At 37.9% G+C, this 13,151-nt stretch overlaps 1 protein-coding gene across 1 annotated transcript; it reads right to left on the reverse strand.

Moving 5' to 3' along the window:
* Nucleotides 1-310: 310 nt before the first annotated feature.
* On the reverse strand, nt 311-6,403 carry LOC140758803 (probable protein phosphatase 2C 64). Its single transcript, XM_073095105.1, has 5 exons — nt 5,503-6,403; nt 5,107-5,373; nt 4,883-5,003; nt 4,553-4,776; nt 311-981 (listed from the first exon to the last, which is right to left on the reverse strand). Exons 1-5 carry the CDS (start codon nt 5,737-5,739, stop codon nt 520-522), a joined length of 1,311 nt encoding a protein of 436 aa, XP_072951206.1. The 5' UTR covers nt 5,740-6,403; the 3' UTR covers nt 311-519.
* Between the last annotated feature and the right edge of the window lie 6,748 nt (nt 6,404-13,151).

The following is a 13,151-nucleotide window of genomic DNA, read 5'->3' on the forward strand; positions in this document are numbered from 1 at the left end:
CACAAGCCACTTTATTTGGCTACCGCAGCGTGAATGTTTAATCAATTGTTTATCTTCTTCAGAACTTCGTAACATCTTTGATTGACTGTGGATCTACTTATTTCATTTTACTGTTAGTGATTTGTTGAATAGCTAAAATTATATATAATGAATAAATATATCCTCGCAGTGGTCGATAACCAGCGTGACCCAGATTTTAAGAACAATAGATAGGTGGCCCAAAAACCACACGACTAATAATGTAAAAGGAACAAACCACCTCTCTCAGCAGTAGCACCAGAAAGGGAAGGGAAAATTTCACACCCAAGAATAGTTGGTCCAAAGAGCATTTCACAGCCTTAAGACAATTTCAATGTACTCCACAAACACTGTTGGACTAAGAGTTACAGACAAAAGCCTCTGACAGCTTATGTGATCCGAGAAAAATTTACAAACCACCTGACAAAGTAAATAAACATCAAAAATCAAAAGGGGATCAAAATTAAAAGACAAAGCCCATTAGCAAGACTTGCACAATCATCAGGTGGCGGCCTTCTTGGAAAACCTGGGTAGCTGAACAAGTGAATTTACTCGTGTCACTCCCTCGAGGCCTGACCAGTTCTCGTCCTCCACCGCACCATTAGTTCCATCCTCTGCTACCAAAACTTGCATCTTGGTGTTTCCCCCTGATCTTACTGTATAATTTCGCGTTAAGGTAGGCTCTTGGTCTGTTTCTTCATTCTCATTTGTTGGACTCTCAAAGTGCAAGTTATCCACAGAAACAGAGTTGATCACTATTGAATCATTTCCAGGATCCGCATTTCCATCCACATTCCCATCCAAGTATAAGCAAACAACTGCACAGTCATCCATTTTTGAGGTAGGATATTTGGACTTCCATTCACGTGTAGCAGCTTCAACTAGGAATTTTGCTGCACTTGATCGAGTTGGAGATGATGTAATGATATCTATCGCTTCTTTATTGCTAAGAACATCCCAGACCTGAAAGATGCCAATATGGATCAATTAGACCATCCATTAAATCAACTATTCAGCTATATGCATACTTCATAAGTTTATCATCTCCTTTTGCATCAATACTTGCTTTTACTCAATTACATAGAAAATGAAAATGAAATGCTTATATGCAGAAAAGTGATGCAATCATCAAAATGAATTTTCAAGCAAAAACAAGACCTTAAGAAAAGAGAATCCTTTATGCCAAGATGCTGGTCTCCTTAAGCAAGTTCATTACTATCTGATATGATGAATGAGACTTCAGAAACAGGCCTTACTTCAACTCATCCTAGTTTCCCTTTGTAATACTTCTATAGCTAGCCCCTGTAAATTAGCCTTGTCCCTCAGAATAAATGCCCAACAGGGATCTAAGGTATCCATCAATAAACAGCCAACATGATCATCATACACAAGAACCTGATAGGTGACAACTCACTAACTCAGCATCCTAACTAATGACTAATTTTATCAACTAGTACCTTTTCTCTCCCTTCTCTCAAACTTTATCCCGTGTAGATAACATTTTCTTCTCAACTGCTTTGGCAGGCAAAGGATCACTCTTTTGCTAAGTATAGCTGCAAGCTATTGACTCATAAAAGTATCAGCCAGATGGCTAACACCATTACAATCTCTTAACAGATAAAGCATCTGACTAAACATCTGGCATTGCCTATGGTAGACAAGATCACAGGCAATTCGAACAGGAACAGTTATCTTCATGAGCCATGAAGGCAAGTATAATAAAACAACGGATAGCTATGAAGGGAATGCTGAAACTTGCTCAATGGGACATTCGATGCTGCTGATTTTTGAACTGCAGAAACCCAGTATCAAGCCTTCAAGACATGTTAGTCCTGCTTTGGTTATGAAACACCAATTCAGCCAGTTAAATCTACCTGGTAAGATAGAAAATGTTTGGTGCATAGTATCAGTGCAAGTGGGTCATGCGATGCCCGCTGATTTCTGAACTGCAGAAACCCAGTATGAAGCAATCAAGCCATGTCAGTCCTACTTTGGTTCTGGAAAACCAATTTTAGCCAGTTAAGATCTACCTGGCAAGATAGAAGGTGTTTGGTGCATAGTACCAGTCAATCCTTAGTTGTAAGCTTCAACACCAGAAACTGCACAGTATGAGATTATAATGATGAACCCAATCATGCATAAGTTTCAAGTGATGAAATGCTGCAGATGAACAAATTTGCACTTTCGCAGTATTTCAGTTCCCAAAAGAGTTAGAAAAAAGGAAGTTCAGGAGGCTGTTCATCAAAACTAAAGTAAATGCAATCCCCTTATCAAGAAAAAGAAAGTTGATACTTGATACATTTTGTGTCCATGTGGCCATGTGGGCAACAAACTGCTTCCTGAAGCATTTAGTTGAAATTGATGAGAAACAAACACTATCAGGGAAGCTTGACAAATAACTGGGGTTCCCAGATCAGATTTATAATTAAATAATAGGACCACAGGGAAAACTTGCATCAGAAAATAAATAACAAATTAGCCATCCTGTGTTATTTTCTTGTGTCACATCAAAACCTTTATGCAACCATTGGTATGAAATGCATATCTTGAAGTTCAGTAAGCCCTACTGTAATGCATATCCAAAACAACTAATTTAATTCTCAACATCACTAACATGATCTGAGAAAAACAAAAATTCTATGTGCACAGAAGCTCATGTAGTTGTCATCAAATGTTCCACCAATGATGATTTTACCCTGACGTTATACTTAACAAGTCAATAATAAAGATTGAGAAAATCGCAAATCCTATTCGGGAATTCCATAGATGAAATATTGAAATGAGGCATCTTCTACGGTATTAAAGAAAACCTACATTTAATAGCAGTACTATTAACTAGAAGATGGCTCCCATGTACGAAAACTAAATAAGCAAGACAAGATCTTACTATGTCAAAAGGCGAGTGTTGCTACATTACTTAGCTCTCTAACCAAAGGTATTTGCAAGAAATTTTCTTCTGGATAACTTTTCAACTTCATGTAAGACAACAAAGTGAATGTGGTTACATCTCACTTGGTATTGTTACATGAAGAGAGAAAATGGCAGACCATATAAGTTATCATGGTAGCATATCAAGTTCCACTAAAGTGCATCTCGACATAGTAGAACCTCCTCCAGAATGACAATCTTCTGCCCTCGTTTATGCCAAGTGAAGGTTAATTTGCCTCAGCACCGAGTCACAAGGTTCAAACTAGAAAAAGAATTAAAAACTACAGCAAGATATGTGTTGAGGCCATAGTGGTGATATCTAGGAAGCTACTAAAAAATGCTAGGTGCCTCACCTTTGCAAGCAAACTAGCTGTGCTCTATGACAAAGCCGCTAAATCGGTGAAAATATAAGAGGGTTTTATGATTATCCAGGAACCATGAGTGCTGGGAGAAACTTTCCCTACAAAATATGTAAGCAATTCTAGATAATCCCCTTTTCTACATATCAGTTGGCATACCAACATTGTGTGGTCCAGAACAGCATATACTCCTACAATCTACCAATCCACAATTTTATTTTAGTGCACATAGAATGCTTGTCATATCTAACAAGTTATTGTGCTTTCATCTTCCTTATAGTGGTGATTCTTGCTTTCTTAGACTAATATGCTACTTAGTATTCTTTGATAACCAGTTGACTATTAGATATGTTCCAACAATTTATATCATGTTTGTAATAAGCACTCTCATGTGCGATCTCTATACCGCACGTGAACAAATAATAAATATGAGAATGTGCAGCCTGTCCACATTGCACCATAATAGATAGTAGAAAATAAGGGGATAGATAAGATTTAAACTCATGACCTTCAAAAAAACTCTTGATGTCATATTAGATAAAAGCTTTAATGGATTGATAATATATCACATCTCCAACAAGTATGGTGCGTAGAGGATATATTACAGAAGTATGTGGATGGGAGAAGAATTTTAGAGTCTAGTATTATGATCCAAATCTTTAAAAGGAATTCCTTGAAGTAACTAAGCTTCTAGGAGTTCATAGATTTGTGCTGATGGTTATCACAATGAAGGGCATAAAATGAAAGACAGAAATAGGTATAGCTCAAATTTCACCAGTTCAATGTTTTGGCCTTTGTTGAAAATCACAGCTTACAAAGTGTCAAATCGTTGTCCAATTGATAAAAAAGATTAGCTCCCTATATGGAAAAAGTGATAAGCACTGATGACAAATAAATAGATGCTCAAATTTCACCAGTTCAATATTCCGAGCTTTGTTAAAAATCACAGCTTACAAAGTGTCAAATCGTTGTCCAATTGATAAAACAGATTAGCTCCCTATATGGAGAAAGTGATAAGCACTGATGACAAATAAAATAGATGCTAAATGATTATTTATATATTGATTCAGTTTCCAAGGATATGCAGCTACATCTAAAAGGTGAAACAATAATTATCTTCTGTAAATGCAATCCATGTAAACTACACAGAGAACGCGCAACTTGGAAGATAAATTAGCAAGGTTGCAATTTGAGAATCGATGGAGGATGCACAAAAACAATCAATGGATTTCAGAGAAAGGAATTACTCCATCGGATGCGAGAATGACAAACTGGTCCTTATCGGTGAGCGTCCATTGAAAAAACTCTGGCACAGAGATGACTCCGTAATCCTTCAAGCAGAAGTCCCCAAAAGCTCTAGCCATCGCCAGCCCTGGAGCATCGTCAAATGGGAGCCATACCCTAGGTACCTCTGGCTCATCCTGCAGCGCAAATACCCTGCCCCTGCACCGCTTGATCCGCTCTGCTTCTCCTGCAGAATGAAAGAAAGAAAAATAAAGCAATAAATAAGAATAGTTTGTGCTTATGCGAGATGAGAGAGACTTTTGCATTCCAAAAGGCTTGAGATCAATACATACTTGGCAGATCGGGCTTAAGATCGACGGTCAACTGCACTGCAATCGCATCTCCGCTGTTCTCGTCCTTGGAACACAATACTGCACGGGAGTCGCCGATGTTGCTCATAAAAAGAGTCGAACCCTGAAGGAAGGAAGGTAGGAACGGAGGAAGGAATAGAAGAAAGCTTAGCCATGTGAGAAGGGCGACGGTAGAGGGTAAGGAAATGGGGCTATAGTAAGCGAACCAGCTTGAGGACGGTGACAGCGGTGCTTCCGCTGCAGAAGCAATCAAGAGTAGGGTGGGCGCGAAGATCCTTGTCCATAGCCTTGTAGGCCTTGACGAAGGCCCTTCTCCAAGTGGACACCAACTGCTCCTGGTTTTTGCCGTGCTTGTGGAGGTACGAGAGCAGCTTGAGCGGAAGAGCGTCCCTTACCTTGCGGGCCACGAGATGGCCCTGTGGCCCGTGGCCGTCGAACACACCACACAGGACGCCGCCCTCGAAGCCAAAGTCCTAACCCCATTCACCAGATCATGATTCATGGATGATAAATAAAATAGAGAAGTCCTATAGAAAGGAAGAAATATTCGATGGGGGTGGGGATGGGGATGGGGATGGGGATGGGGTTTGTAATCAACTCACTTCCCACAAGATCATGGCGTCCTGGTTGATACCCTTGCGCCCTTGTTGGGTAAAGATGGAGGAGGTGCGAGTCCTACCGTCATTGGAGAATATCCTCCCTGGAATTAGATGCAGATGCTCCTCCTTAGGAACCTTGGATCTCAATGACCCTTTCCCGTTGTTGGTGTTCTGCTTCCTCCTATCTGCACCATTTTTGGTACAGATTACTGTACCGGTCGAGGCGACGCAATTACCCATCAACTTGATGAGCCCAATGTTGCATCGGTCGCAAACAATTCCAGATAGAAGCAAGGGGAGAGCTGCTTTGCTTCTTCTTCTTCAGGTCCAGCAGATCAGAGAGAGATCTCAAGGAGTCAACAAATGGAGCTATAAAGTGGGTGTGTGTGTGAGAGAGAGATAGAGAGACCTTTTGCTGCTGCTGGCTAAAGGCTACTTTTTCTCTCTCTCTTTTTTTCTTTTTTTTTAATTTATTTTTGCTTTTAATTGTTTTCAACAGGGACAGAGGGAGATGAGATGGCCGATGTGGGAGACTAGAAGGATTGACGACTTTGGGGATGAAAGAGAGTATCGAAGAGAAAAATATTAGGTATTAGTGTCCACTAAATACAAACAAGAGAAAAGAGAAAATATTTATTAATAGATCGGACAAGGCCAATAACAACAATGGCTACATGTCAAAGGCCAAGAAGATCTTTTTTTAAGAGAAAAAAGAAAGACCAAGAAGATTTCTTACTTTATACCGCAGGCGAAGGCAGGGAAGCGTGTAGTTCCTCCATTCACATGATAAGCAGTTGTATGCAAAGCAATATAAAAAAGTAGGACGTTGTGAGCAATTGCCGGATTCCACTCCGTGAAGAGAACGAGAGGCAATTAATTAATTAATTAAACACTAGGACAGACAGACGATATATATATAGTTGGGCTGGAAGAAAGATAGGGGAAAAGTGGAGGGAGATGGCGCGTACACGGAAACCGCAGGGTTGCCCCCGTTCCTCTCTCTTTTCACTTTTTTTTTCTTCCTCGTTACTACTTTTTAATATAGACGGGAGTGGGCCGGAATCATTGGCCAGTGGCCACACAAAGAACGAGCAGTAGCATCATGGTCTATCTAATTGACTATCCTCATTTCTGTTCAATCTTCGCACCAACTCCTGTCGCTATCTGCCAAATCGAAAAGGTCTGAGGAAGCGTACTCATCACTCTAAGACACGAGATTCCAAATGAACAGAAGTAAAAAAAAAAACACACAAGTTGAAGATAACAATAAGATTGTGTATACGATAACAATTAAGAAGGGAAGAGAAGTGTTGGGATGGGACGTTGACTAACAACTCAGCGGATGATCTGGATAAGCGTTGTCTACTGGATTGAAGACCAACAGCAGGGTTAAACATTGGTAGTTGGCTGTTTATGTCAAGGGGAGTGTGAATCTATACAGGTTGTGAAGTCCATTAAGATCAGGCAGTATCTGAGAAGAAAGATAAAAATATGATCCAAAAAATGGAATTAAATTATCGAAAACTAAATATCCAAGATATCATCTTATCTTACACAGACTCTTTAATTTTCTCGTTAGTTTTGATTCTTCTAAACTCTTAAATACATAGCTTTTCTAAATTGAGTGAATATGTTTAGAAAACAAATCGATTATATATAGCTTAGTTCTATCAAATTTTATAGCTACGCGTTATCATATTTATCAAAAAAAATATTTATCCCATAAGAAACATTTATCTCAATCAATGACAAAACCTTCGTATCGATCAATGAGGTAACATTCATCTTATCAATAAGAAAATGCTCTAACTATAATCAATGAGATAAGATTCATCTAATCAATAAGAAAACGTTCTAACTATGAACGTTCGATATGAAAAAAAGGAAATATTTAGACCATAATAAATTTAGTTTTAAAAAAACAGTTATACTTTAACTTAGTTCCATTGATTATTTTTTTAAGAAATAAAAAAATGAAACATGATGAAAGTCATTTAATAACACCATATATTATGATATATTTAGTTCTCAAACTTTACATTTTATATGGTAAACTTAATGAATAAACCCCATGTTTATTCTTATGAAATTTTTAAATACTTAAGTGCATACTAATATGAGAAAACATCACAACTAATAAGAGTTTCATTCATAGATTGTATATATAATTATATAATAGAATCAAGTCTCATCTTCTCTACATAATCCTTGAATTTCAACTATGATATGCCTTTAGTCAAAGGATTAGCAATCATTAACTTAGTACTTACGTGCTTAATGACCAATACTTAATGCCGATGTTTTTACTTCAACTTTCACTTTTATTATTCTTAGTCATAAAAGTAGTAATTACATTATCACAGAAAATTCTTAACGACATAAAAACAAAATCCATAAATCTAAGCTCAAATATAAAGCTCTTATCGTACATCATGTGAAGTAGCCTCTAAACAAGAAACAAATTGACTTTTGTAATAAACATGGCAATCAAGGTCTGTAAGCCACTCCTCCATAATATAGCTCCACCAGTAAAGTGTATCTAAATGTTGATTTGTGTGAATCAATACAATCAATGAAGCAAGAATCTGAGTATCCAATCACTTTCAAATAATTTTTCTGCTTATACATAAATATATAGTCTTTAGATATTTCATCACTTATTTTGCTATTCTCCATCAGTCCATACCTAAAATATTATGATATCATCTTAATATTTCTACAACAAATACAATGTCAAGATTTCTACAGACCTATTCATACGTCGGGCTTCTGGTAGTAGAAGCATATGAAAATGTTCTTCATTTGTTCTCTCTCAAAATTGTTCTTTAGGCATTGGCTGAAATTAAACTTATCACTTTTCACATAGGAGCTAGACTTAATGAAAAATCTTTCATCTGAAATCATCTATAATTTTATTAATATAAACTTTCCAAGACATACTAAAATACAAAGAAATCGGTCTCTATGAATCTTAATGCCAATTACATAAGATATCTCATCCATATCTTTCATATGAAATTTATAGAGAAATTATTTCATCTCATGAACCGAACATTTATCATTGATTGCAAACAAATATCATCCATATATAAAACAAGAAAACAAATCTTACTCTCACTAACTTTCTGGTATATGCATTGATCCATTAAATTTTTAACAAATCCAAACGAAGAAGTCACCCCCATTGAATTTAAAATACTATTGACTGGAAGTTTTTTATCAAAATATATATGAATTTCTTAAGCTTACAAATCAAATTCTCATTATCACTAGAGAGAAATCTTTTAGATTATTTCATGTAAACAACCTCCTCTAGACTTATTGTCTGCTTTCTCAAAATTAGTGAAATCTAAAGTATTAAGTACTCCATCTTTTGCCTATTTCTTAATTCTTTCTATAGAGATGTGTTCCAATCTTTGGTGTTATAACATAGAAGAGTCTTCATCAATATGACATTGCTTAGTGCCAATATAAACAAGCATTGAACTATAAATAGCATTATCTTGCAAGTTAATATGATAAAGACCACTAGACAAAATACCGTTCCTAATAGAATCAAGTGTGTTTGAAAAATTAAAGAAATATTCCATTGTACAAGTCTAGAAATTGAAATCAAATTTTGTGAAAAACTTGAAACATAACAAGTCTTATCTAATTGCAAATTAAAGCCATTGCTTAAAGTTAATAAACATATTCCTATAGCCTCCACATGTGAGCTAAGATGTTTTTGTTTAGTTCCTATTGATTTGCTTAGATTTTGCATATTGTGAAAGGAGTTTGTAATATGGATTGCATATCCAAAGTGAAATAACCTATATCTGCCATATGCCTCCAACGGCCCTCACATGGGGTTTAAGCTAGCGGTCTAACAAAACACCATTAATACCAAACAAAGCAAAAATAATAAAAACAAAAAGGGGCCCACAAGCCGCAACAAATCCATCCAAAATACATCAGTATAAGGTCCCCAAATACAAGAGTATATACTGAAAATAAGATATAATAAGGAAAAATATAAATCTCTCACAAACATTATAATATTAAAAGTGAAAGAAATTGGGTCTAATGCCCTGCTAGGTGAAATTGCTATCGAGCTCTCACTATGATAGCAATCAATCTGTATCATATACCAACTACGAATGATCCTAATACTCAAAAAGTGACACTGTCAATAATGAAATAATATAGATATAAATGCACCCAACATAAAGAATGTATGGATATCTCAACAGTTGATCATCATGACAGACAAATGAGTCATGCACATAATATATTTAATTATCACTATCAGACCTAACATGTAATAACTCTATTTGCCACGTATACTTAACATGCCTCCTATTCAGTCCACTAGCTATCGTCCATACTTGTTCAGCACAAACGCCTTCAAGAAAAGGGTAGATCATTATGATACACTCGTCTGCCTCTCATAAGACGAATAATATAATCAATTGTTTGGAACCACAAACTAAGAATCTCAATCGTATGCCCGACATCAACTAGCATCACTGCCCAAGCAGCATCACTACACACAAGAGGGTGAGATAGAGAGCAGTGTTGGTTCTATGGTGGCAACTACGGCTACGAGGTCTAGCGTGCCTAGCAGGCTCAGCTAGCAATTGGGGACGCATAACGTCCTCATAGGCTTGCATGGCGAAATGGGCATAGTGTGGTCGGCCTCATATTGCCCATATATGTGAAAAAATTTAGTGTTGGTTTATTACACTATAAGTTTCATATTTAACTATTCTAGGCCTAATTCAAGTACACCTCTTTATCCCAAATAATTTTGAATAAATTTGGTAACATAGTGGTAGACATGATCATCGGGCGGGCCGATCCGAGTTCAAGCCGAGCTTTTTGGGCCAACTGGGCTTAAATATTTGTTCACGACCTGACCCACTAATCACTTGGGCCAGGTTAGAATATTCTAGCCCGTTACTGCCCACCAGCTCATTAGATAATGGGCTTGAATTGGATATACGGGTCTAACATAATAGGTTAAATATAAAAAATATTATATCTTATTAGGTTGAGTTTAATTGTAATAACCCAAGTTTAAAAAAAACATTTAATTTACTGCACTGCATGGCACGACAGCTCGTGCCATGCAGTGGCAGCTGTGACGAGCGCCACGCGCCCCAAGCGCTGGCTCGGCCAACCTGGCCGAGCCAGCTGGCGCGGTGGGCCCCCGCCGCCGCTGCCGCCACAGCCGCAGCCTCCCTCCCCACCGTCTCTCCCTCCCTTTTCTTCCTCTCTCTCTCTCTTTCTCTTCCAAGCTCTCTCTGACCTTTCTCTTTTTTTCTCTCTCTCTCAAACACTCTCTCTCTCTACCCATTGCCGCCGCCACCTCCTCTAGCTCCGATGAGCCTCCTTCCCTCTCTGTCTCTCTCTCTCTCCCTTTCTCTCTCTACCTCTTTCTCTCTATTTCTCTTTTTCTCCTTGTCGGTTTCCTCTCGAAACCACCGGAGGATTGAGCCGTCGGCGAGAGGCCGGCCGCTGAGTGGCCACCAGCGGCCGCACCCCTCCCCCATGGCCCAACCCTCTTCTTCCTTTTTCCTTCCTTCTTCTTCTTCTTCTTCTTCTTCTTCTCTTTCTTCTTCCTCTCCTCCTCCTCCTTTCTTTCTCTCCTCTGGCTGCACCCTGCAAGTGGTGCTGGGCTCGGCCCAGCGCCCTTGCAGTGCCAGGCGCTGGGCTCGGCCCAGCGCCCTGCTGTGCATGGTGCTGGGCTGGGCCCAGCACTATATATATATGCACAATTAATTTTGCTTAGTTAATTTAATGTATTTAGGTTATACAAATTAAATATAATTATATCATAGTTAGTATATAATTCTAATCATAGGGTTATGTATGTATATTCTTACGTAATTATTTGCAGTAACTTAATTCTTATTTTCTTAATTATCAAAGAGAATAATAGACAGATAAAATATATTTTTAATACACTATTAAATAATATAATTATGATTAATAAATAACAAAAACAAATATAGAAATAAAGAGTACATAATTACAATAAGAAACTATTCTTTTGTCGGGTTAATTTTAATTAATAGAAAGACTGACATATCTATTATAAATAATTTCATATCCTAACCCCCCTGTTCAAGATCCCGTGGACATAGCTATCGAGGCGTGATCGTTACCGTAGCAGCGTGAACGAGTGGTGGTTTGGTAATTGCAGTGGGGTGAGTAGTCTTATCCCCTAGATCCCTTTCTCAAATTAGGTTATATTATATATTATGTACATGCATGTTTTAGCCTCCAGCATAATTATATGATTTTATCTAGAGATGATTACAATCGAGCATATTTTTATCATGCATATAATTAGGCTGATCTTGGATATGAGTATGATGATGATAAATAGAGATGATGAGATATGATTATACTGTGGTGAGGTTATGTCTAGTTGATCTGTAGCATGGGTATGCATATAATAGATTAGCATGAGTATGCATGTGTTGACTATATAGTTGGAGACTACATTGCATCATTTTTCTCTTGATTCCTATTCCACCTAAATTCCTGTTATGCATTGACTTGTTATCGTACTGGATATATGCATATGATATGTCATTTAGAAGGAAAGCATGAAATGTGATTGATAGGATAGTTGATAGAAAGCGTGAGGATACCCGAGTGGGCGCGAGGGTTAGGGCGTGCCTGGAGATGACTGATCGCTCGACATAGTCGCGATCCTGTTGGCCTTACGTCTGAAGTCGTTAGTCTGTGTGCGCAGCAGACATTCGGACACATGCCGTTCGCCAGGGCATATGTGGTGTGTTATCCTCACGAGGTTTCTATCAACTATGTGGGTGCCCGGTCTGGATGGATGTTGATACCCTAGCGGGTGGCGGGGTATGGTTATATTAGAGATACTCTTGCGGGTGGCAGAGTATGCTCTGAGCCTTTGGATATGATGTTGAGACCGGGTACCGGGTATTGACTGTGCACAGTGGTCTAGTATGATGATATTATACCGAGATGTCGGTGATGATCGTGAATGTTGAGAAATACATATGATTTCATTTTTATCTGACATACCTAATTATTAAGTGGTCAATATACATCATATATGGTTGCATTTGGTATCATAGCATGGTCATGGTCGGCATGCATCATGTGTCATATTTGATAGAGAATTATGATGATCATATGACATGGAGATTTGTTTATTCATTGTCGAGGATTGTATACTTTTATCAGTATGACATATTATCTACTTTTCATTTATGTATTACTCATTCATGACATGATGTTGCTTTCTGATTCATATTATCCAGTACATGATTTACTCTCTGTTTGGCATCACTGATTCGGGGTAAGGTCTATTCACTGAGCCTTTAGCTCATGACTCCCTTGTTTTCTCCTTTCCAAAAACCCAGGTGAGCGAGAGAAGCAGGATACTCCCTTAGAGGTCTTGCTGGTGAGTGAGGAGTAGAGTGTGGTTAGTGTTGTATACTAAATGAGTTATCTTATCTAATGTAATAGTTGACATCCTCCAAAGTGTATCTGTATCCATATCTTATATGTTAGCAGGTGATTTTGTACTTGTATAATTATGTATATACCTCTGTTGTGTATATGTAGTTGTGAAAAGCTCTTGATGATGTGTTGTGGCCTGTGTAGGGCCCATGTAGGGTTAT

The sequence above is a fragment of the Typha angustifolia genome, chromosome 4 (assembly GCF_048772165.1).
Source record: "Typha angustifolia cultivar Huaian chromosome 4, ASM4877216v1, whole genome shotgun sequence".
Classification (NCBI taxonomy): Eukaryota; Viridiplantae; Streptophyta; class Magnoliopsida; order Poales; family Typhaceae; genus Typha; species Typha angustifolia.